This window comes from Ochotona princeps, chromosome 1 (assembly GCF_030435755.1).
Source record: "Ochotona princeps isolate mOchPri1 chromosome 1, mOchPri1.hap1, whole genome shotgun sequence".
Lineage (NCBI taxonomy): Eukaryota > Metazoa > Chordata > Mammalia > Lagomorpha > Ochotonidae > Ochotona > Ochotona princeps.
The window spans coordinates 45254211-45280438 of NC_080832.1; the positions used below are offsets into that span (position 1 = coordinate 45254211).

The 26228-nt window shown below is 44.4% G+C and overlaps 1 protein-coding gene across 1 annotated transcript in view; it reads right to left on the reverse strand.

Moving 5' to 3' along the window:
* DCBLD1 (discoidin, CUB and LCCL domain containing 1) overlaps positions 1-26125 on the reverse strand; it is an 85549-nt gene extending 59424 nt beyond the window's left edge. Inside the window, exon 1 of the mRNA XM_058654900.1 lies at positions 25841-26125. Coding sequence (XP_058510883.1) covers positions 25841-25949 — 109 coding nt within the window. The 5' untranslated portion in view covers positions 25950-26125. The remainder of the gene's footprint in view (positions 1-25840) is intronic.
* Positions 26126-26228: the final 103 nt, after the last annotated feature.

Consider the following 26228-nt stretch of genomic DNA (forward strand, 5'->3'; position numbering starts at 1 on the left):
ATCCCCCCTTTTAAAATTTAATTAATTTTTTATCATGATATAGTTTTGTAGGTATACGGATTTTTCCTGTTCCTCCCCTACCTCCCTTCCTATCTCCACCCAACCCCCTCACTCTATTTTTCCCCAAATGGTTAGAGTAGAATAGTCCTTTAATAACAGTTACAAGATTAACATTCTGGTGTTTAATTGGTTGGTTTGGGTAGAGGTAAGAGGCTAACTATCATACTGTACAGATATATTGACATGTCTCATATGGGAGTCCCTCTTTCAGGGTGGAGGTACATACTGTAAGGTAAGTTCACTACCCAGCATGCTAGACCCTATTATACTGTTTATTGGTGTGAGCATACGTATGTGTTTGGGTACTTACATTTATTTATCTTGCAGTTTGCCCAAGGACTGCCTTGTATCAAACAGAACATATGATATTTGTCCTTTTGGGACAAGCTTATTTCACTAAGCATGAAGGTCTCCAGATGGGACCATTTTCAAACATTCACTTTTACACATTTAGTTTTTATAAACAGTAAAAACCAAAGATACTGGAATAGAAAAAATATTTAAAAAGTAACAGAAAAAGAGTTTTTTAGGACTCATATGATCTTTTTTTATTATTATTAATTATTTTGCATTATGTGACAGTTTCATAGGCTCTGGGAATCCCCCCACCCCTCCCCCTCCCCTCCCCCCGGTGGATTCCTCCACCTTGATGCAGTATTACAGTTCAAATTCAATCAAGATTCTTTCCTTGCAAACATATACCAAGCATGGAGTCCAGCTACTTATTGTCCAGATGGGTTGAACAGTTTCTTGGGGAGACCATTTCTGGTTCGAAGTTAGAGCTGGTAGAATATCATCACAAGGACTCATATGATCCTATTTAATCCTCACGATAGTTGTATTTTATAGATGATACTGATCTTTTTAAGATTTCCTATGAGACAGTTCACACAGGAAGCGTACAACATACAGACATAAATACATGAAGAGCTCTACATCAAATATTGTGTGAAGATCTCGAATTTTATTAAATAGGACATTTTTAATACAACATAACGAGGTCTATCTCATCCGTTCTTCATCATAGGTCCCTTCTGTCACCCTACTCTGTGTATGTGATGATGAGGCTCTAACAAGCAAAGCAACCTAGCACACATGGCTTGTCTGGGATCTGAATTCAGCCTGACTCCCAGAGATCCTGGAATGGAGTCACTGTGCTGTGGAAAGGTCACCATTGCCAAGTCACCCACTTGGACCTGAGGAAGTAGAGGCAGAGGGACTGAAGACATTACTCAGATCCACATACAGCAGCACCCAAACCGTGCAAAGCCTACAACAAACTATCCATTTGCAGTTGTATTCTTTTTTGTCCCAAAATGACTATGAGGAATATGGTCACATCTAACTCAGGATTTCTTAAGAATTATATAACATATTCTTTAAAGATTTATTTTTATTAATAAAGACATTTACAGGGAAAAGGAACAACAGAGAGAAAGATCTGCCCACTGGTTCGCTCCCCAAATGGCCACAATGGCGGGAGCTGAGCTAATCCAAAGCCAGTAGTCAGGAGCTTCTTCTAAGTTTCCCACATGGGTGCAGGATTCCAAGGATTTGGGCCATCCACTACTGCTTTCCCAGGCCATAAACAGGGAGTTGCATGGGAAATGGAGCAGCCAGGACACAAACCAGCATCCCTGTGGGATGTCAGCACTTGGAAGTGGACGTTTAGTAAGTTGAATTAATATACCGGCCCCTATATGACACATTCTACCTTCCTCTTTTTAAAATTGGTTAAATATCATTAAGAAGATAGTCCAGATAAGCAAGATTAGTATGCTTCTAAGCAAGGTTCCCTTTTCTTAGGACTGGTGAGGCTTCTGAAGGGTGCTCCATAAACAGTTTAGGTGGCTTCCAGGGTTGCTTCTCAACCTTGGGTCTGCACACCAACATCTTGTTAAAATACAGGGCCTGCAAACTGTGTATTTCCAAAAAAAAATCTTGGTAATGATACTTCCGCTGATCATTGTCAGATACACTCTGATTAGGCAGAGATGAAAAGAGCCTTTATTTTAAAAGTGAAAAATCATTGGGTTGCCATTTTTGTTCATTATAACATGTATGTCCCATTTACATGTTCCATTCTCTGATGCTTATTCTCACTCTAGAGTTCTTTTATTTGGTCTGGAAAGTCAATCCATACATAGGCCTGGGTAGGTGAAATTTCTAACAACTGAATCAGAGCGGCAATCCAGGAGTAACTTGGGCATATTGTGGAAAACACACAGAGTGAGAAAGTTTACATGAGCATAAGGAGAAAGCAAATGATGCTTACTGACCAGAAAACAGTCTATCTCAGGGAAAGAGAGGACATCTCATGCTATTCTGGTAAGGTAGCAAACACAAGCATTAGGAGGCAAAAATAAACCTTTCGAAAGTCATTTTACACTTCACAGTCCTGAAAATTGTGGAGTTTTTGCACACTATATTCTGCACTATTGAATTTCTCACAATATGAAAAAAGCTAATGATTAGCCACTTTACGTTTTAATATTTCTGTGTAAAATGTGATCACCTCTAAGAGAGATCAAGAGCTACTAATGCAAAAAAACAGAGCTACTAATGCACAACTTTATTGCAAAAGTAACTCACTAAAACTATGCTCATTCCAGACCTTTTAAAAAAATATATTTTGTACTTTCTTTATTTGAGAAAGAGACAGAGACAGAGAGCTCCTTTCCATTGATACACTCTTCAAATGCCTGCAGTGGTGAGGGATGACTTGGGCTGAATCTATGGCTCCTACATGTATCATAGGAACCCAGTCACTGAGTCAGCATTGTTGCTTCCTGGGACTGCAATTCCAGAAAGCTAGAGTCAGGAGCCAGACCAGGCGTCCCACCCACACACTCCAACAGAAGAGGTGGGCATCTGAACTGCTCTGCTGAAGGCCTATGCCCAGACTTCTTCAACTTGTTCTCTTCTGGAAACATAGGTTGCTTAGAAGAAGAGTAGGTAATCTTAAGACATTTAGAACTAAACAACAAGCTCCTGTGTCCCTCTTTAGACACATAAAGTCAATGTGCCTAGAGTAACTGAATTGATCTTTTTGGATCTCAGTTCCTTTAATAGTATTCAGAGTTGTTGGGATGAAATTAGAATGACAGTTTAAAAATACACATGAGGATAAGAGTTTAGAGATTATATAAAAAATTGGGACTGGTGCCATGGCTCAACAGGCTAATTGTCTACCTCTAAGTGTCAGCATCCCATATAGGGGCCAGTTTATCTCCTGGCTGCTGCACTTCCCATCCAGCTCCCTTCTTACGGGAAAGCAGTGGGGGATGTCCCAAGACCTTGAGACTATATACCTGCATGGGAGACCTGGAAAATCTCCTGGTTTCAGATTGGCTCAGCCCTGGCCTTTGCAGCCATCTGGAGAGTGACCCAGTGGATGGAAAATGTTTCTCTCTGTAAATCTGCCTTTCTAATAAAAATAAATCGTTCTTTAAAAAAAGAAATTATATAAAAATCTGACTGCATTGATGCTTAAATCATTGAGTAAAACATTGATAGGGAGTAGTTTCATTGCTAAGAGGCAATCATTACTTACAGGTTGGAAAGGGAAAAGGTAATTTTGTGAGGGAGAGTAGGCTGTCCTCCTGGAGCCACCAGTTACACTCAGCATCATTAAAAATGGGATGGCAACAACTACCGCAATACACGCCCTATTGTGCTACAATTAAACACACAGCACCTCTCAGTCCTTCCCCCACAAACTGCCCCAAATCGAATCAGAAAATAATGAACCAAGCAAAAGACACCCTTCAGAAGCAATTCATACCATTTAGGGTGTTTCCTGTGTCAAACAAGTGAATCAGATTTCCTTTCAGGAAATGAAAAGATATGTTAGTAAGTGTCAGAGGCAGCTTAAGACTGACTTCAGAGACATTCATACTGAATGGGTGTACCGTGTTTGGATCCTTGGTGTGAACAAACCAAGGGTGAAAAGATGGGTTTAGGGTACTCAGAAAATCTGAATATGAGTACTGGATGATGATTAAAGAATTATCATCAACATTCTTACATATGCTCATGGTATTGAAGCTTTGTAAGAAAATGCTTAGAGATGGAAATGAAATATTTAGGTGGAAAATGGCATGAAGTCTTCAACAGCTTTTTAGTCTATTGTAGATGTTGAAGTCTCAAAAATATTTTTAGACTCTTCTGAGCTAGCAGCCACAGCAAGGACAGGGTCATTTCCCTTTTGATAAAGTTGGGCCATCTCCTGTTTTGGTCTTCTAGCAAAGCAGAGCTGTCCAGGGGCAACAAAGCAAGGCAAAAGAAAAGGATAAATGTTGATTCATGTCATTCTTAAAATGAGCACTCTTTATTCTGAAGCCCTCAGAGTGGGAGCAATGTAATAAACAGATCTCATGTTCCAGTGATCCCACAGGCTATTAACTCTCTGCAGGTTTTCTCTTTTGGGATGAAATCAACCACATTTCAATTTCAAGTGAACTTACTTTTGTGAAAGGCAATGAAAAAATGGAATTAAGTCCACTCAACCATTTTAAAGTAGGTGGCAAACACAGAGATGTTTACTTATTTTCCCTCTAGGAAATTTTATGCACTAGTAACTCAAGATTGAACTGAAAAGCAAACTTTCAATATCCTTTTGAGTTGTTCTTTGTCAGAGCAGTGAAATAAGTCTCCATTTTCATTTTTTAAAGAGTGTCCTAAAAAAAATTATTTACACAGAATTGTTAAGCACATCCAATTAAAATACTCAATTGCAAAATCAAACCACATGGTGCTAATTTATGACTGTTTTTGCAGTAAAACGAAATCTGCTAGACACCAAATACAATGGCTGGGAGAATGGTTATAATTTGAGCTGAAAACAGATGTGGAACCCAGAAAAGATGAGCTCCTGTCTATTGCCAAGCTTGATCTCTTTAATATAAATTCTCATTTTAAAAGGATCAAGAAATAGTTCTCTCCTGTCCGATACTTCATAATCTTAGATACTTTTCCTAACAAAATAGGGATGAGAAACTATATCTGATTTCATAAAAGTTATCTGGATTACAAAAAGGACAAAAATGTTAAGACTGACAGCTGATCTAAAGTCAACCAACACAAAATCCCCTCTTTCCCACTGGAGAAAATTCAGTACCAATACATTACTGGGGAATAAGTTCTTGGTCCCCATAAAGTGAATTCTAAAACTAAACATAGAAATTTCCCAAATAATATAACAGGCAACTATTACTAAAATATTAGGTTGACAAGTAGCACAATAGAAAAGCTACAAACAGACTAGGTAGCAGACTGGTATCCAGGGATTAGTTTGGTTGCTGTTATTTCTTCTACATAATTTTGTGCATGTGCAGAATTGAATAAAAGTAAGTCAGGCTTAGCAGACTGGAAGCAAATGTGTCTGCACACATGCCTTTACTGTGGAGGTATGCCCGTGTGTGTCCACATTTACATACTATATAATTGTACAGTCAGCCCTCCCTATCTGCAGGTTCTGTCACACCAATGAATTCAACCTACTGACTGAAAATTTTATTTAAAAATGTGTCTGTATTAAACATAGACATGCACGAGAGCTGAGGCTGGGTGCCTACTGAGCAGGGGGCACAGGGAGCTGGCACCACGGGCCTCCTAGGACCAGGCCACTGCACCCATTGGAATGTGTGAGAGCCAGGCTACAGTGGTCCAGGCAGAGGGGTGAGGCACCAAAGGGAAAGCACCACAATTGGCTATGTAACTCCTTGAGCCAGGCTGTTGCACCCACAGGTGTGTGAGAGCTTGGGTTCAGGCAGGCTTAGATATGGGGCCTGAAGGGATGGTACCAAAGGACTCCCCAGGCCAAGCTGGTGTCCCCAATTGTGTGCCTGAGTGTGGAGGCTGAAGACGGGCGGGGCTGGGGCCTGAAGGGTCAATGTACCAGGGCTTCTTGGTCCACGTCACAGTATCTGTTGAGGGTGCCCACTAATGGCTTCATTTTCTGTTGGCATCAGACACAGCAGGATGTCTGATGTTAGGGACCAGAACCCACAGGTATGTAGTCTGGCCTTGGGACACGACTTTTATGATTGGGCTGCCACCTTCATTGCTAAATCCTGTGCAACCAAGCCAATAATTTCTCAAAACAATTATGACAATACAAAGGACACAGCCATTGGCACTGACTGGAAACTCTCCAGCTAGTGAGAGGGATTCCAATCCCAGGACGGGCAAGCTTTACACACCTAGTCAGCAGGAAGTGACTACAGAAGATATGATGATTCTGCACCCTTCAGCAACTCTCAAGATTAAGGGTTGGGAATCTCCAAGGAAGGAATGAAATGGGACCACTAAATAGGTATCATAGAATCAGTGGTAGAAACCACATGTCCCCTGCTATATGTATCCCCTAGCAGCCAATCTGTCAATCAGATGACTCTTCCGCAAGAAGTATTTCTCCCCGCACGACAGCTGGAAGCAATATTACATAACTACTCCCTTTCTCAAGCACCTATGTGGTCTGGCAACATGGAGAGAAGCTCTCTCTCCACGGACACGGAAGGGAAGGGGGAGCCATTTCTCCCTCTCCCACCTCTCCCCTCCCAGCCTACTCCATTCCTGAACATGGCCTATGTGCACCTGTGATCTCCTCAGTTTTTAAATAAACTTTATTAAAATCCATTTGGGATTTTCCCATCAATCAAGTCTCGCACCCCACAAGGTAAACAACTAAGTTTTTATATGGAGCACTTAAGAAGAACATCTGGAAGATGACGTCAACATGACTCAAAAATGAGCAAAACTATTTCATAGTGTAGCAGAAAAACATCTGAAATTCTGGCAACATTTCTCCTTTCACCCTAAATACCAGACTTGTACTATACCAGAGTGAGATTCTGCATGTTAAACCCATACTTTCTAAATTTGACTAGCAACATTTGTAGCAAACACACAATTTCAATAGTTTACAGCATGTACATTTTGATCCTCCACCAGCGTTAGCTCTGAGTCTTTGACCACAGGGCAGGGAAAGCCTTTTCAGTGCCTGCTCAGCCTATGCTCACTGAGTTCTCAACTCCCTAATGAGTATTCAGCACGCACAGGCCACTGTTCAAGGCACAAACCTTCTCCAGGAGCAGGAAGACAGAACAATGCACTAAAAGTATAAACTGTATACCATGTTAAAGAGGGTAACCATTCTAGAGAAAACGGAAAGCAGGAAAGGAGCACACGGAGTTGCAAGGATGGAGCAGAAGGTTCCTGGCAGTTTGGAAAGCTCTCCCTGAGCAGGCAACATTGAATCCAGACTGATCAAGGAGAAAGAAGGTGGATATTTGGGCCAGGAGTGTTTCAGGCAGAAGCACATGCACTTGCAAGGATTGTGAGGCGTAACGGTGTTTGCCATCTTGGAGTAATAGCGAGAAAGTCAATATGGTTGGCTGGAGAGAAAAAGAGGGGAATGAGGCAAAAAAGACAGGAAGACACAGAACAAAGAAGCCCTGGAACTTGCCCATTTACTAGAAATAAGCATTAATGACAATTAGGGTGGTGACATTTTTTGAGCTTATGAGGTGCTAAGCACAATGACAGACAGCCTGTGTGCATTCTCCTTGATATAAAAAAGCAACCAAATGCTCTGATACACACGGAACAGACTCCATGCTCTAGGACACGCAAAGAAGTACAAAACTCAACAAGATATATTTTCCTGAATAAACTGCTTTTTCTGCCTCAACATGAATAAAACTTTTGCAGTATGTTGCAATTCAGTTAACTTCCCCATACATCCTAAAAACAAAAACAGAACTCCTCATACATGTCTCCTTTAGGTTATATATTTTAATATGATTGTCACATCTATTTTAGAAGTGTCCCACAAAGTTAAAAGTTTAAAATTACTACAGGAAAAGTTTGTAAATAATAATAACAGAAACAAAACACCAATTGAAAGGCAGGGCAAGAGAGAAAGAGAGAGATCTTTCTGGTGGTCCATTCCCCATATGCCTACAACAACTGGGATTGAACCAGGTTAAAATCAGGAGCTCTATTTGAGAATCCCACATGGGTGGCAGGAACCCAGATACCTGAGCTATCCTTTGCTACCTCGCAGGTGCATTAGCAGGAGGCTGCGATTGGAAGCCGAGGCAGTACTCAAACCCAGGAACTTAGATGTGCGATGAAGATTCCCAAACGATGTCTCAAAGCCTTGCACTACAGTACCTGCCATAATAAATTCTTAGCATAGCTTCTTTTCTTTTATGAAATACACGTTATAACTTGCTATTTCTGAGTATTGTAAATTACAACTACTAGAGCCAAGAGATACAGTCTGCAGCATTCTGCTGGCATGTTTCCTCCTTCTGCTGCACTTTCACTTAAAAGGCATCCTGACATACAGAAATTAGCATGCCAAGAGAGCTGGGCTTGATCAACAACATTAATTAGTGGAAGCAGCACAAGTGCCATCATAAAGAATCTCAGGAGCTCTTTATTACTCACTTTCCGCTAATTAGGAAACAGTTCAAAAATATTTCCCAAACACAAAGAGATAGTTCATTTCAGTTAAAGAAAATTCTGTTGAACACCTTTGGCAGATACTAGAAACACAGAGAGCTCACTGCCAAGTCTGTCCTTGCGAAATGATCATCCACAGGGCTGGCTGACTACCAGATTTTCCCTTGACCAGATAAGATGCAAGATGTCTGGGGTGCACGCACTCAGATGGTACAAAAAGTGCCAGCATGAACTCTTGCCAATTTTTTTTAAAAAGCCTCTCACCTAAAATGTTAGGTACCAGCTAGTCCCATGTAGAATCTGATGTGAACAGCAGAAGATTCAAGAACAAAGTACGAAGAACGAACAATGAAGAGTTGGGCAGGGACTTTTAAAGCAATTTTCAGGCCTTGAAGAATTTATTCAACACTTGGAAGCTTCCTCAGGGATCAAGTGCTTATTTTTACTCTTTTGCAATACTTAAATCACAAAGATTTAATTAACACCCAATTGCAAATATTTTAGTAAAGAGAGAATCAGAGATTTTTGGTTGGCACAATTCAGTACATAATAAGAGACATTTTATTCTACAAAACTTACTAACCAAGTTAATAAGATTGGATGAATCCAGACTATGAATTTACACAAATTGAATAAAAGTTAATAACTTTGCATGTCATATGCAAGGTCAAAGGTCATGTGAACAATGTGAATATTTAACTTTAGTTAAGTTTGGTCCAGTGGGTCTGAGAAGAAGCTGAAATCAAATCAGCCTTGGTCTACCAATCTCTAGTGTCTTGGGCCTGGAGCCTGACAACACTGGGGAGGGGTGAAAAAAAATTTTTTTAATCGGAAAGTTGGGTATATCGAGAAAAGGAGAAAGAGAGGAAGATCTCCTATCCGGTGATTCACTCCCCACGTGGCTAGAACGGCCAGGGCTATGCTGATCCAAAGGCAGGAGCCAGGAACTTTCTCCTGGTCTCCCACACGGTGCAGGGTCCAAAGGGTTGGGCCATCCATGACTGCTTTCCTAGGTCACAAGCAGGGAGATGGATGGGAAGCGGGACTGCCAGGATTAGAACTGGTGCGCATACGGGATCCCGGAGTGTGTGTGTACAAGGCGAAGACTTTAGGCGCTAGGCCACTGCACTGGGCCCAGGGGTAAACACTTAAAAGAAAAAGTAGTATAGAGGGCCATGCATTGTGGTGTAGAGTACAGCCACCTTCTTCAATGCTCGCATGTCATATGGGTGTCGATTCATATACCAGCTGCTCCACTGTCAATTCAGCTCCATGTTAATAGTCTGTCCTATCAGTGAGTGATGGCCCAAATACTTAGACCCATGTAGGAGAGACCCGTATAATGCTCCTAATCCTGGCTTCAGCCCGCCACAGTCCTGCCACTACAACTGTCTGATGAGTAAACCAGCAGATGGGAGATCTCTTTCTTTCTCTCTCAGATCTCTCTCAATTCTGCTCTATCACCTGAATTTCAAATAATAAGTAAATCTTACAAAGAAAGGAAACAATACAGAGCACGAGTCAGGCAAGTGGTAACCACACAAAGAAATCAGTATGACTTCATGAAATCAACAGATATTAACATAATGTAAGACTGTCATTGGTGAGGTTCATAAATATTCAGATTAAAATATGGCCAAGTGGCTAAAGTCCTCACCTTGAATGCACCAGGATCCCATATGGGCACTGGTTCTTATCCCGGCACCTCCACTTCCCATCCAGCTCCCTGCTTGTGGCCTGGGAAAGCAGTGGAGGACAGCCCAATGCATTGGGACACTGCACCCACGTGGGAGACCCGGAAGAGGTTCCAGGTTCCCGGCATCGGATCGGCACGCACCGGCCCGTTGCGGCTCACTTGGGGAGTGAATCATCGGACAGAAGATCTTCCTCTCTGTCTCTCCTCCTCTGTGTATATCTGGCCCAAAGCTTTCAGACCCCGTACCCGCGTGGGAGACCTGGAAGAGGTTCCAGGTTCCCGGCTTTGTATCGGCACAGCACCAGCCATTGCGCTCACTTGGGGAGTGAATCATAGGACGGAAGATCTTCCTCTCTGTCTCTCCTCTTCTCTGTATATCTGACTTTGCAATAAAAATAAATAAATCTTTATAAAAAAATTTTTAAAAAATGACATGTTTCATGACACATAATACAATGAGAGGAAGTCCAGTGGTGTCTGTAACACAAATGGTACCACTTTACCAAACCTCTAACATTGAAAACTGTTTCCACCACTTCAAAGTTGATTCAAATGACAATATACTTGTCAATGTGCATTTATCAGCCCCTCTCTCCCACCAAAACCCTCAGACATTTTGAACCAAAATAATGGGCTTGAGCTTGACAAAACTTTTAGAGCTCACGACTTTGCTTTTCTTGGTCACTCTGCCTTTCAACTAACTAAATAAATCTACAAAACAAAAGGACAGTAGAAGCTTCTAGAGAGATTGATGATAAGGTGGTTGGAGCAGCAGTTGGGGAGCCATAAAGCACCTGACAGAACTGTCCTATGGCTAGTGAAGGTTAAATGCCATTATGTCATATTTCCTTTTTGTTGAGTAGAACAGGATTAAGAAGAGACAGACCATGAACTCAACAGCCACACATCTATTTAAAAACAAACCTAAGAGGGATCTAATATGGCAAAAGTAGAGAGAGAACTGTTCTTCACAGAATGAGATTTATGTAGTCATGCCTGCTTTCATTTCTGAGTGGGAGTTAAGCACGGCTGAGTGGTGAGGGGCTTAGAGGCTTGCTGAGTCTAAGCTCTTTGAAACTCCAGGTGGGGTGGCAACCATTGCTGGCTACTAAGATGGTGGCGTGGCTGTAAGATGGTGAAATTTCTGCTCATGATACAGCAGTCTTGATTCTAAGGCTATATAAGGAAATGGGATACCATACTCCGGCTACTTCCTGCTGGTAAAGGGTGGTGTGTCTGTTCTTTAGATTGGACTGAGTGGAGAAGGAGAGCAGTCTTGTTTGTTCCTGAGGGATGGCTTGGGATCTAACAGTCAATTGTTCCTGTTAAGAACTTTTGGGCCCAGCACAGGGCGTGGCCTAGCTGCTAAAGTCCTCGCCTTGAAAGCCCCGGGATCCCATATGGTCGCCGGTTCTAATCCCGGCAGCTCCACTTCCCATCCAGCTCCCTGCTTGTGGCCTGGGAAAGCAGTTGAGGACGGCCCAATGCATTGGGACACTGCACCCACGTGGGAGACCCGGAAGAGGTTCCAGGTTCCCGGCATCGGATCGGCACGCACCGGCCCGTTGCGGCTCACTTGGGGAGTGAATCATCGGACAGAAGATCTTCCTCTCTGTCTCTCCTCCTCTGTGTATATCTGGCCCAAAGCTTTCAGACCCCGTACCCGCGTGGGAGACCTGGAAGAGGTTCCAGGTTCCCGGCTTTGTATCGGCACAGCACCAGCCATTGCGCTCACTTGGGGAGTGAATCATAGGACGGAAGATCTTCCTCTCTGTCTCTCCTCTTCTCTGTATATCTGACTTTGCAATAAAAATAAATAAATCTTTATAAAAAAATTTTTAAAAAATGACATGTTTCATGACACATAATACAATGAGAGGAAGTCCAGTGGTGTCTGTAACACAAATGGTACCACTTTACCAAACCTCTAACATTGAAAACTGTTTCCACCACTTCAAAGTTGATTCAAATGACAATATACTTGTCAATGTGCATTTATCAGCCCCTCTCTCCCACCAAAACCCTCAGACATTTTGAACCAAAATAATGGGCTTGAGCTTGACAAAACTTTTAGAGCTCACGACTTTGCTTTTCTTGGTCACTCTGCCTTTCAACTAACTAAATAAATCTACAAAACAAAAGGACAGTAGAAGCTTCTAGAGAGATTGATGATAAGGTGGTTGGAGCAGCAGTTGGGGAGCCATAAAGCACCTGACAGAACTGTCCTATGGCTAGTGAAGGTTAAATGCCATTATGTCATATTTCCTTTTTGTTGAGTAGAACAGGATTAAGAAGAGACAGACCATGAACTCAACAGCCACACATCTATTTAAAAACAAACCTAAGAGGGATCTAATATGGCAAAAGTAGAGAGAGAACTGTTCTTCACAGAATGAGATTTATGTAGTCATGCCTGCTTTCATTTCTGAGTGGGAGTTAAGCACGGCTGAGTGGTGAGGGGCTTAGAGGCTTGCTGAGTCTAAGCTCTTTGAAACTCCAGGTGGGGTGGCAACCATTGCTGGCTACTAAGATGGTGGTGTGGCTGTAAGATGGTGAAATTTCTGCTCATGATACAGCAGTCTTGATTCTAAGGCTATATAAGGAAATGGGATACCATACTCCGGCTACTTCCTGCTGGTAAAGGGTGGTGTGTCTGTTCTTTAGATTGGACTGAGTGGAGAAGGAGAGCAGTCTTGTTTGTTCCTGAGGGATGGCTTGGGATCTAACAGTCAATTGTTCCTGTTAAGAACTTTTGGGCCCAGCACAGGGCGTGGCCTAGCTGCTAAAGTCCTCGCCTTGAAAGCCCCGGGATCCCATATGGTCGCCGGTTCTAATCCCGGCAGCTCCACTTCCCATCCAGCTCCCTGCTTGTGGCCTGGGAAAGCAGTTGAGGACGGCCCAATGCATTGGGACACTGCACCCACGTGGGAGACCTGGAAGAGGTTCCAGGTTCCCGGCATCGGATTGGCGCGCACCGGTCCGTTGTGGCTCACTTGGGGAGTGACTCATCGGACGGAAGATCTTCCTCTCTGTCTCTCCTCCTCTCTGTATATCCGGCTGTAATAAAATGAATAAATCTTTAAAAAAAAAAAAAGAACTTTTGAAATATGTTAATCATACATGGCAGCTATTTATGATATGATTATAAAGACAGAAGCAGACAGCAGAGACATTGCTCACACTGGAAAAAAATGGACAAAAAAGGCAAGGTTATTTTGGAAACAGATTTTCTTGGTATGATTTTTGATCCATTCAATTCATTCTCTTATTACACCCAACTAAATGATGCAAAAGGAGCACTCTGCACCTAGAAAGAGACAGAGTCCTCATTTTTTGGTGGTGAGGAGGTCTAATCCTTGGTGGTTTTGACGGACAACTGCTGTCAAGGAACCCACCTGGTCTTGCAGGAGAGACAACTGATGTGCAAGGTCATCTACATTTTTTTTGAGAGCATGAGAGAAGTCCTCAAATTTGTCCTGCCTACTGGAATTGCCAACACAGCTAAATTTATCACAATTCCCACCACTACACGCAGTGAGATTAGCCATGTGGTTGGTCCAAAGTTCCTCTTGACATATCTGCTTAGAAGGCTGAGAAACATAGTTTGATCCAGAGTATAAGACAGTAGAGGAAATAGAAATATAAGTATACAAGTTCCTATCCAGTTAGTGGGAAGACAAACATAAGCCTGATTACTGCCAGGAAAGTATACTCATGCTCTTGGTCCTATATATTCTATAAGATGGAGTGCAATAGGTTGTGAGTTTTGTAATGACACAACTAAATGCTAGCAGTTGCTACAGCAGCACTGCTACAGGATGTAAGTTGCAGCTAAGGGGTCGGGGAAGTGAAGGGAGATAAAGATAGTCTGTTCATGCTGAACAATGATTACACCCATGGAAAATGAGAGATTCCGGAGATGTGATACATAAAGGGACCTGACTGATCAGTGGGGTAATAGCAAATCTCAGGTGTAAAAGAAAGAGCTGCGGAGCCCGGTGTCATGGCCTAGTGGCTAAAGTCCTTGCCTTGAAAGCTCCAGGATATCATATGGGCGCCGGTTCTAATCCCGGCAGCTCCACTTCCCATCTAGCTCCCTGCTCACTTAGGGAGTGAATCATTGTATGGAAGATGTTCCTCACTGTCTCTCCTCCTCTCTGTATATCTGACTTTGTAATAAAAATAAATAAATCTTAAAAAAAAAAAAAAAGAAAGAGCTGTGTGTATCGTGGGGACTCCAAAGAGATGTGCCTTTACGTTTTCTGTCTTGGAGATGTTGGTGTAAATAATAAAAAAAGATTGAATTTCTACTGCATAGATGGGGTCTTAAACCCTATAGCTACCCCAACCTTAGTTATTGCCTGGAGGGAGTAGGAGGTGGGGAAGACAGCCAAAGCGTGAGAGATCCAACAGGGAGAAACATTGACATAATAAGCAAAGATTAGATAAGAGAAACCATTCATGAGAAGTACACAGGTGTTTGGGGGGATGGGCTCATTCATGGGAGATTTTTTGGGTTTAGTACCAACAAGCAGGGCTAGGTTAGAAGTATCACACATCAAATAAACATAAATTCTACCCAAAGAAAGAAAAAGAGTACTAAGAGAAATTTTTCACTATGACTCCAGCCAATCAGCATGACTACCACCAATCTTATGGTGAAAGACTGTACTTTCAGGGATCATTTCTATAGTTGTCAACTAATCTGATGGTGAGAATTAGGGTCAATATTAAAACTGAAACTAGGGCCTAGCGTGACAGACTAGTGGCTGAAGTCCTCACCTTGCACATGCTAGTATCCCATAGGGGCGCCGGTTCTAATCCTGGCAGCCCCACTTATCATGCAGCTCCCTGCCTGTGGCCTGGAAAAGTAAGTCGATGATGGCCCAAAGCCTTGGAACCCTGCACTCGCGAGGGAGACCTGGAGGAGGTTCCTGGCTTCAGAATGGCTCAGCTCTGGCCGTTGCGGCCACTTGGGGAGTGAATCATTGGACAGAAGATGTTCTTCTCTGTCTCTCCTTCTCTCCGTATATCTGACTTTCTAATAAAAATAAATAATTTTTTTTAAAAAAACCTGAAAATAGTAACTGGGGGGTGATAATGCATTACAGTAAGACATGTAAACAGAAAGCAAAAAATAATATCTGAATAGTAGTATAGTCACAGTGAGTGACTTCAAAGGACAAGTTAGAAAAGGTAGACTGATGGAGTTGAATAACACTATCTTGAAGAATTTCTTGGAGGACTTTATAGAATTCAGGAATTGTCAGGGGCATAAGGAGATGGTTGTTCTCACATTGCAGGAAGCTTTGTCAACCTGAGAGTTGTAGAGTTGTATAGGGAAGGAATTACTAATTTCAATGAAGTGAAAAGTACTCAGGGAGGGTGCCCCGGGAGTTTAGCAGTGGTGGGATGGCCAATTATCACTCGGCAGAATCATTTCCATCTTATTCAGCATCATTTGTTTAAGAGAGACCCTGCCCCCAGGTTGAAAGGTAGCATTACAGCTGGAAAGTTAGAGGGAGAGTACATGTATGTCTGCAGAAGCCCTTAAATAAGAGTCTATTTCATTGAGAAGAAGAAAGGTAAGGGGAGGTGGAACGGCTTCAGAGTTGTGGAAAGCAGGGAAGTCTGCCACCAAAAGTGGTCTCCCATGGAGAATTTCAGAAGGGCTGAGCATTAACAGTCTCCAGAGAAGGGATTTAATCCTTCCTAGTGCCACAGGAAGGCGTTTTCATCAGTGTTCAACTCTGCTCAGGGCATAATCTCCCAGCAGGCTAAGCTATTGGCCTTGGTGTGAGCCCTGACCTTAGCAAAGGAAGTGACTTAACATTTAAGGAGTTTCCACATGCCTACAACATCATCCACTCCGAGGGCCAGACATGGTGGAAAACGAAAACGGAAGAGGCAGTCTAGATGGACCTGATGAGGAGTTTTTTTTCCTCAAAGTTTGTGTTAAGATCCCATTGATCAATTCTTTTTTTTTTTCTGAAAATGGGCAATGGTAGAGAGTGTGGAAATGCTATGAAACATTGAGAGAGGTTAATTCTAGTCGGGTAATCTGAAAGGTAACCCCCTGCTTGCTATATGATTAAATATATACAAGGAGTTCAAACTTGGGTATAATGCCTCTTAATAGAATAGTAGAAATGACGAAGACTCTTTCGTGGGTTGTGGGAGAAGCCTCCACCCGACCCTAGAAGGCATCCACCATAACCAGAAGGTAATGTATTTAACTGGAGGCAGTTGGATGAAGTCAGTCCACCAATTCTCCTCCAGTAGTGACCCATGGATGGGCCTGGTAAGTAGTGAATGAAGGTGATCTGATACAGGAGTTGGGATTAACAGTCTGACAGATGGGACATTTCTGGGATATAGAATGCAGAGCTTCCCATATAGTAGGGGTCAGGTGTATGAGTGAAAGTTTCATTTGCATGACAGGGGGAGTGGAGGTTTCTTAGAAAAAAAGCTTGGAGAGAAGGGGGGGTATTAGTTTATTATACAGCAATCACTATGGGTCTTCCTTGGTGAACCCTTGTTGAAACTTGGAGAACTCTAAATCTGAATACCCAGAAGTTAAGTTGGAAAGAAATCACAGGATTGCTTTGCTGTGGGCAGCTGCTTTGGCAGTTAGGTTGGCTTGGCTGTTAGCTTTAATAAAGCTACTTGCTTTTCTGATGTCCTTTACAATGGACTGGTGACTTTCAGGGCAGCTGGAAGTATCTAGATTGGACGTTATTTTACCTTTAATGTAGGCGTCCCTTAGACAAAAAGCCTCTTCCGTTTTTGTTTTCCACCATGTCTGGCCCTCGGAGTGGATGATGTTGTAGGCATGTGGAAACTCCTTAAATGTTAAGTCACTTCCTTTGCTAAGGTCAGGGCGCACACCAAGGCCAACAGCTTAGCCTGCTGGGAGGTTATGCCCTGAGCAGAGTTGAACACTGATGAAAACTCCTTCAAGGGGAAAAACAAGGTATCATCATGGCACCCTTCAATTACTATACATCCAGCAGAAGAAAAACTGGGAAATTTGGAGGGCAGTACCAATAAAGCAAACAGGGGTTAGGGAATATGATTTTCTGTGAGATGGCGAAATATGTTGAAGGAGAAGTAGAGATAATCATGGCAGGATTTGGGTGTGTGGGCATCAGTTAGGGAGGTCTGAAAGGAGTTGCTAAATTACAGGAGGAACAGTGATGGAAGGTTAAAAGTAAGCTGGAAAAAATAAAAAGGAAAACTCAAGTGCAAGATGGAGATACAGACTGAAGAGCCCAGTAGCTTAAGAGAGACTTGTAGTATGTGTGAGAACCAACTTTGTAGTGGTTAATGGGAGATGGGTTTTTGAACTCTAGGTATAAGAAGGAAAGCAGAGGCCAGGAGCTTTAGGCATAAGGGCCAGCTTTGATGAACCCTGTCAAATGCTTTGAGAAATAGGGGTGATGATAGGCCCAGCGGTGTGGCCTAGCGCCTAAAGTCCTCACCCTGAACGCGCCCGGATCCCATATGGATGCCTGTTCTAATCCTGACAGCTCCACTTTCCATTCAGCTCCCTGCTTGTGGCCTGGGAAAGCAGTCGAGGACTGTCCAAAGCCTTGGAACCATGTACCCGCATGGGAGACCTGAAAGAACTTGTGGCTCCTGGCTTCGGATTGGCCAAGCTCCAGCCGTTGAGGTCACCTCAGGAGTGAATCATCAGACAGAAGATCTTCCTCTCTGTCTCTCCTCAATACCTCTCTCTCTCTTTCTCTCTCTCTCTATATATATATAGTCTCGCTTTTCAATAAAATAAAATAAGCTTTAAAAAAATACAAAAGAAATAGGGGCGATGGAGTCTCCCAATGTCCTGGCAGGAGATCAAGATATCCTTTAGAACTATGAAAATTAAGAGGAAATGGTTTGTTTTGGTTACAGAGGCTCAGGGCAGGTGTTTGTGGGAGAGCCTTTATTTGGAGTTTGGAATGGGCTTTTTAGTGGGGCGAAGTCTCCTTTAAGGGTTTGCCTACATCATTTTTGGGAGTTTCATAGGTTTAGAAACAAGTAGAAAATTTAGAATCCAGGCATGAAAATATCCCACAAGACCCAAGACATACAGGAGATCCTGCTTTGTACATGGGAAAAGAAGGGAGGTTATTGCTTGTTTTCAGGCCAGAGGAATTCCGTGAGTGCTGAGGTTCATGAAAAATCCCCAATAGGTAACAGAAGCAGAAATTTCCTGGGCCTTTTTTGGGGATAGCCTTTATCAGCTATAACATATTTTTAAAGATGTATTTTTTAATTTTTATTGCAAAGTCAGATATACAGAGAAGAGGAAAGATAGAGAGGAAGATCTTCCATCCTATGATTCACTCCCCAAGTGAGCGCAATGACCAGTGCTGCGCCGATCCAAAGCCAGGAGCCAGGAACCTCCTGAAGGTCTCCCACACAGGTGCAGGGTCCCAAAGCATTGGGCTGTCCTCGACTGCTTTCCCAGGCCACAAGCAGGGAGCTGGATTGGAAGTGGAGGTGCCGGGATTAGAGCCAGTGCTCATATGGGATCCCAGTGTGTTCAAGGTGAGGATTTTAGCCACTGGGCCACACCGCCAGGTCCGATCAGCTATAACATTTTAAAGACTAGCATTATGCCAGAGACAGGTTTCTTGGAAGGCACTGAAGAATAGAAAATTGTTAATGCACTGAAGAATGCTGGATGAAAGGCTGACAGAAGCTAAGTCTGCTTGGAGGGCCTATCCAAAGTAACAGGGACTCTCTTGGAAACTGGGGGTGAAACGGTCGAGGTAAGTTTTCCAGTAAGGTGGGAATTGTGGATAGATCTGGTAAAGGTTAAGAGTGGTTGGGAAGATGAGTTGTGACAAAAACATCCTTTAGGTCTGAAATGGGGGAAAAACAAGCTGTATGGGGGTATTTGGGAGACATTACAGGGGTTAGGACTTGCTGAGTAGATGGAATCAATAGAAGAATTAATACATCTTAGGTCTTGTGTAAGGCAGAAGTAGCTGTCTGACTTTCTGATGGTATGTATAGGTATGTTGTGAGTGAGTGAGCAGAAACAAGGATGCGAGCCTGAAGGAGGCAGTTAATAATTTGTTCGGGTCTCTGTGACCTAAACTTAAATGACAGCAATGTCTTCTGTGTCATCCTTTAGTGAAATGCAAACAGGTGATGGTGGGTGGCAATTACAGGATGGAATGTATTCTATGCTATAGGTTTGACCAAAGGAAGAAGGGAAGGAAGAGAAGGGGCCTGGGATGGGGACATGAGGATAGTGCAGGCATATAGATTTTATCATGAGTTTGGATGGAGACAGATCTCCCAACTGGTGAAGGAAGTCTTTCCCCAAAAGTGGGTTGGTGCAACTGGGAAGAACAAGAAAGGAGTGTAGGAGGGTAAAATCTCCAAAGCAGTGACATATGTAAGGAGTTTTGTTCAGTGACTCAATGAGGCCCTTCACGTCAACCACAGAGAAAGACAAAAGAAGGAGTAGACTGCAGTACTCATTTAAAATAGCTAAGCTAGCCCGAACATCCACCAAAACAGAGATCTGCTTGCCAGACATTGTCCCTGCCACCCTTGCATCCACGGACTTGTCTGCAATAGAGACTGTCAAACTTGGGCCTTCTCATTCTATTAAGTTTAACAGAGATGAGATGTCCTGTAATGCAGCTGGCAAAATGGAGAATGGTCCCAGGTGTGGAGAGTGCTTCCCATGGGGCAGTCCATCTTCCAGCGTCCCCACGTTCATGTCTGGGACATGATTTAGTGGGAAGCTTTGGGTTGGGCCAGGGCGTGGCCCAGTGTCCAGTATTCATGCACTGAAAACAGCCTCTCGGAGGGCTGACATGTGCCTTGTGGTTAGACTTGTCAAGGGTTTGGTGGATCAGAGAGGCAAACGTCTGATGCTTTGGTTCTGTATTTTTGTCCTTCTGAATTTTTAGTTCCTCATTCCTGTCATTAAAGATGTGAAAAGCTATACTGACAAGTCCTTTGGGAGATTTGTAGACCACCCTCCAGCTTTGAGTTTGTTGGATATCTGAGCCTAACTGGAGTATAAATAAGATGTGTAAAAGCAACTACCCTTCTCTGGAATTGGGATCCTTACTGGCAAATATCACCATTGCCTTTGTATAGCAAGACATTAAGAAAGTGAATCTGTCTTTGGGTTCCTGGGTGATTTCATGAAATTCATCATAGTTGACCTGCTTGTGGCTATTTTTATCCATTGTCACCAACAGGCGGGAAATCATGTGTTCTCGAGCCTGTGTCCCTGCGTCTTCAGATTGGTAGGTCCAATCTGGGATGGCCTATATGGCCTCTGGGTGTCTTTCTGGGGCTTGGAGATGTGACTCACCTGCATGGTGTTCAGCAGCACATCAAATGTGTTTCCAATCATCCAGTTACAAAGGATAGAATGAGACAGAGCTCCTGCCAAGTTCAACTGTAAGGCTTTGTCAGATGGAGAGATCCTTTCAATACTTGGAGAGGTTCTCTGAGAAGGAGCCCAAGCACTCCTCACTCTAAGGTCTGATAAAGAGAAAGGGACCATCACTGCAGCTTCTGCTCCGGCCACCTCCTTTAAGAGGAGAACTGGTTGGGGTTATAGATCATGCAAGCTGGTAAAAGGAGGAGAGGGAAGGGTGTCAGGTGGTATATTGGTAGAGAGTTTGGGAGGTGGGAACTTGAGGGAGGCTGGGGAGGAAGGAATGTGCTGGACCATCATCAGTTAGATCAGGATTGCTAAGAAATCAGGAGGAGGAAAGGGAATGGCTGGGCAAAAGATTTGGTAGAGAACTTCAAATGTGGAACAAGAGCTATGAAAGGGTGACTTTGGAGGAAGAAAAGGGTTTGAATACGTGGGGCCTCTGACTATTCGTCCTTTCTCTGTGTAAAGATTTCAAGGTCAAGAAGAATTTGGAAATTGAAAGAACCAAAACCTGGCCACTGTGAATCATTATCCAATGTATATTGAGGTCAAGATGTAGTGAGGAAGAAAATGAATTGCTTCTTTTTTACTTTCACTTTCTGGCCCAAGGTGGACAGCTATTTTAGATGGGCCAGAGACAAGCTGAGAGGAATGTGAGAAATTTCAAATCAATGGAATAGGTGACAATAAGACTGGAGCTTGGGCCTTGGTTAGCTTTGGGACATCCTCCAGGCATGAGCTAGCCACAACCAGAATCTTCTCACAGGAAACAGAGAAGACCACACTGTTGGGACAGGCATCTCTAGTCCAGCACGTGCAATAAGTTCCTGCATCAGCCCTCTGAGGGAGAAAAAAGGAAGGGAAATGGCCAATTCTGGTCTGACCCAGGAGTCTTGGGGAGAAGGAAGCCAGCTTCTCACCAGTCCATTGGTTGGAAACCAAGTCAGCTATGGCACGTGACAGAGACATCCAGCAATAGGTCTGCAGCTGGAGATCACGTAGAAGTAGAACAAGGGCTCAGTGCAGTAGCCTAGTGGCTAAAGTCCTCGCCTTTCATGCACTGGGATCCCATATGGGAGCCAGTTCTAATCCTGGCATTCCCACTTCCCTTCTAGCACCCTACTTGTGGCCTGGGAAAGCAGTAGTAGATGGTCCAAAGCCTTGGGGACCTGCACCTGGAAGAAGCGCCTGGCTCCTGGCTTTGGATCAGCTCAGCTCCAGCCGTTGCAGCCACGTTGGGAGTGAACCAGCAAATGGAAGGTCTTTCTCTCTTTCTCTCCTCCTCTCTGTATATTTGACTTTTCAATAAAAGTAAATAAAATAAAATTTTAAACAAAGTAGGACAAGAAGGTAAGGGTCAATTTAATCAGGTTGGTTGGGGCTGGGGCAGGAAGCAGGCAGAATTAGAAAAGGGGGATGGAGGGTGGGTGGGAGAGATCTTTGGTCGGAGTTCATCCATGCTCGGAAAAGGATCAACTCATAGTCCCTATCTTCAGTTTCTCACAGAAAAGAAGGAAAAGTTAAGAGCGAGACAGAGTCAGAATCATCACCCAGGAAGTATCGGGCAGGCCAGTATTTTGTATAATCCCATTGGGTTATTTTTGTTTCTACATGCTGTGCTTCTGGGTTCATATCCAAAACCATTATTGCCCTCACCAATGTCATGGAGCTGTTTTCTAGTAGAGATTTCATACTTTGAGGACTTAGAGCATAAGTCTTCAGTGCATTATGAGTTGGTATTTGCCATATAGCAGGAGAAAGGGATCCTATTTATTTTTTACATGTATATATCCTGTTGTCACAGCACAAGTCATTGAAAAGACTGTTCTTATCCCATCGTGTCTTACTGGTTTCTTTTATCACCTTCTCATCCTGATCACATTTAGAAGTTGCTGAGAAAGTAATCACAAGCAAGAGAGGCATTTAAATGTGGATTCAAAGACATGTTGTAAATGTGCGTGTATTTGTGTATGTTCATGGCAAGAGGTAAAAGTTGAGTGAATGATCTTGTGTTGTTTTTAACCTATGCACACGGGTGGGCATTTGTTAGGAGCCCTTTGATAAATAATAATAATGCAGCCCCCCCCCCCAAAAAAAGGTGGAGGAGGAACTGCCCACGAGCCATGTGAGATTCCAAGGGACCCATGTGGGCAAAAGGACCAAACTCCTGAACCCTCTGGGGGTCCAGCACCAACTGTTAGGGTGGAAGATAAAGATGAGGACGACCATGAACTCCATAGTCAGAACAGGCTGATTCAGGAACAAACCAGAGAGGGGCCACCACTGCAGGGTACAGACAGGTGTTTATGTGAACAGGCTTCTGGTTCTAGGCTGCTGAGTGGTAGATGGGGTTCAGCTGGTTGTATGGGCTTTCTAAACTCCATGGGGGGCAGTTTCTCTCAAACTTTGGGAGGGGCTGACTCCTAACACAGCATTTCTGCTGCAACTCTTAAGATGTTGGTACTTCTGGGCCCGGCGGCGTGGCCTAGCAGCTAAAGTCCTCGCCTTGAAAGCCCTGGGATCCCATATGGGCGCCGGTTCTAATCCCGGCAGCTCCACTTCCCATCCAGCTCCCTGCTTGTGGCCTGGGAAAGCAGTAGAGGACGGCTCAATGCATTGGGACACTGCACCCGCGTGGGAGACCCGGAAGAGATTCTGGGTTCCCGGCTTCGGATCAGCGCGCACCGGCCCATTGCGGCTCACTTGGGGAGTGAATCATCGGACAGAAGATCTTCCTCTCTGTCTCTCCTCCTCTGTGTATATCTGGCTGTAATAAAATGAATAAATCTTAAAAAAAAAAGATGTTGGTACTTTTGCTGGCAATCCTGCTCCCCGTCCAGCAAGCCTTCTCAACTTTCTAGACCCCAAGAGCATGAATACAATTTATATCCACCATCCAAACACACAGCCAGCAGCAGATCTCAAGACTTAAAATGCGTGTACATGCTTACATTTTTTAAAGATTTATTTATTTTTATTGGAAAGGCAGATTATACAGGGAGAAGCAGAGACAAAGATCTTCCATCCACTGGTTCACTCCCCAAGTGGCTGCAATGGCTGGAGTAGAGCTGATTCAAAACTAGGAACCAGGAGACTTTTCTGGGTCTCTCACCCGGGGGACAGGGTCCCAAAGCCTTGGGCCATCCTAGACTACTTTCTCAGGTCACAATCAGGGAGCTGGAAGGGAAGTGGGGCAGCCAGGACACAAATTAGTGTCCATATGGGATCTTGGCGCATGCAAAGTGAGGAATGTAGTCACCAGGCTATCGTACTAGGCCCAAAATGTGTTTATGCTTACATTTATGAACACTTGGAAAAGTGACCAAGGGTCAGCTCCAGAAGTGAGAGACAAGAAATATTTCAAAATAATGGGTTAGGCCTGTCCTTATCAGCACTGGATTATTATGGCGCCGTGTGCCAGCACCTGAGGGCCTAGAAGGCAGTTTTTCTCCTTTAGTCATGTGTCCCAAATCTAGCTATTTTGTGTACCTGCTCCTTAACTGTTTCTCCATCCTATATACACATATAGCAGTAAGTTAAATATTGTCTTCTAGTCAATGACATTAAAACCTCAAGTCTGAAGCTGAATAAGATTATGAACAATTACACGTGTTCCCAGAGAACCCTTCTACAAAGTACCCAGTTCAGTTAGGAGGACCACATAAAATCGCAAAGTTCATTCGGAAAGCGAGGTGACGACTTGGCCAGATTAGTCCAGGACACATTACCGGGCTGATTCACAGCTGTGCCTTAGCAAAAGTGCATCTTCAGCCACTGAGTAGGTAAGAAAAATGCTGGACAATAAGATGCTGGACTTTATGCTTGGTAGATGTTTGCAATGAAAGAATCTCAACTGAACTTGAACTGTGGTAATGCAACAAGGTGGAGGAATCCACCATGGGGAGGGTTTAGGGAGGGGTGGGAGGAATCCCAGTGCCTGTAAAACTGTGTCACATAATGCAATGTAATCAATAGAAAAAAAAAAAAAAAAAGAAAAATGCTTAAATATTTAAAACCTCCATTATAAAATCCTCCATTATTTAATAAAACCTTTCATCCTTGCTATCATTTCATGATACCCTTAGCATTATGCTGCAGTGACTCTAGACAAAATAACTTCTGAGTTTGTTTTCTAACAAATTGGCATGTATATAAATTTAGGAATTATTACCAACATACTGAGTAACCAACTTTCAGACCGGAATGAAAGCAGAACAGAAAAAGAAAAACGCCAGTATTGGCTTTACTTTTCATTCTTATTTTGCCAGGAAGCCATAGATGTGGGGGGAAACCGGCAAAACCACTGGATAGATTACAGTCATCAAATGAGTCTGTTACCCATTGGATATCCAGGATAAACGCATGGAGCAGAGAGAGCCACAGAAAGGCCAAGGCTGGCCCCTGCTATCAAAAAGGAGCTAATTAGCGAGGATTAATGAGTAGAACCATTTAAGGCTGGCAAACCGGTTTCCTGCTCTGATCTGGGTGCTAGGCAGAGAGTAAACTTGGTTGCGAGTCAATCAAGTTTGACTGGAGACCAAGCACCAGGTGCTGCAGAGAAAATTACTATCGTAGGCAAACAGTCACTCAAATGGCCAAGAGGGATCCAAGCCACAAGACTACAACCGGGGCCGCAAGCGGGGCACAGACGAGCAGGCGGTGGCGCCGTCTGCCAGCCTGCTTCCGAGGCCAAGCTCGGGAAAGCAGTGCCCAACCACTCGGTGCAAGCAGGCAAACGCACGCGCCGGGCTACCAACGCCACGCGCGGCCGCCAAGCCAACAACACTCCGGGGAGTCCATCCCTGCGCTTCAGCTCTCTCCTAGGGCAACCCAAGCGTCCCTTCTCCCGGCGCCGATAGTCAGGAAGTCTGGAAACTAATCAGGCCGGGCCGGAGGCGGGGGATTTGGGGGTGGGAGTATCGGGGCAGCGAAGAAAAGTGAAGAAACGCCACGTTGATTTTCTTGTTTTGGCGTGCGTCGGGTAAGGAGTTTGGTGGGGGCGTGATCTGGAATGTAGCGACTTACGTGCCCCCCAACCCCACCCCTCCCCGAGCAGTAGCTGGCAGAGCCAGACGCGGTGGTGCAGGCGGAGAGCCCGGACTTGCACCCGCACTCGGTGCCTCCGGGCCTGGCCCTCCCCGGAGCCCGCCCGCAGCGCCCCGGATCCTGCAGCCCGCCGGACGCACTCCACTCACCCAGCTCCTCAGCCTGCAGCCGGAGCGGGGCGGAGACGGCCAGCAGCAAGGTCAGGAGGCCCGGGCCGGCGGGCCCCGCCGGCGGTGCACCGCGGGCGCCGGGCTCCATGGCCTCGCCAGGCGTCAGCTTGGCAAGCTCGGTCTCCCCTCGACGGGTCCTGCGCCGTGGCTACCCGGAGCGGGCCGCCTCCTCCGCGGCCGAGCGCCGCGCCGCCGGGAGCCGGCGCAGCCGCTGCCCCGCACCGAATCCCATTGGGGCGGCCCTGAGCCCAGCAGGGCGGGGGCGTCCCCTGGCCGCCCCGCCCCGTCCCGCCTCACGCGCCGGCCCCCAAGGAGGAAGTCGCTCCGGGGCGGTGACCGGCGGCTGGCCTCGGGGCGCGCCCGGCGC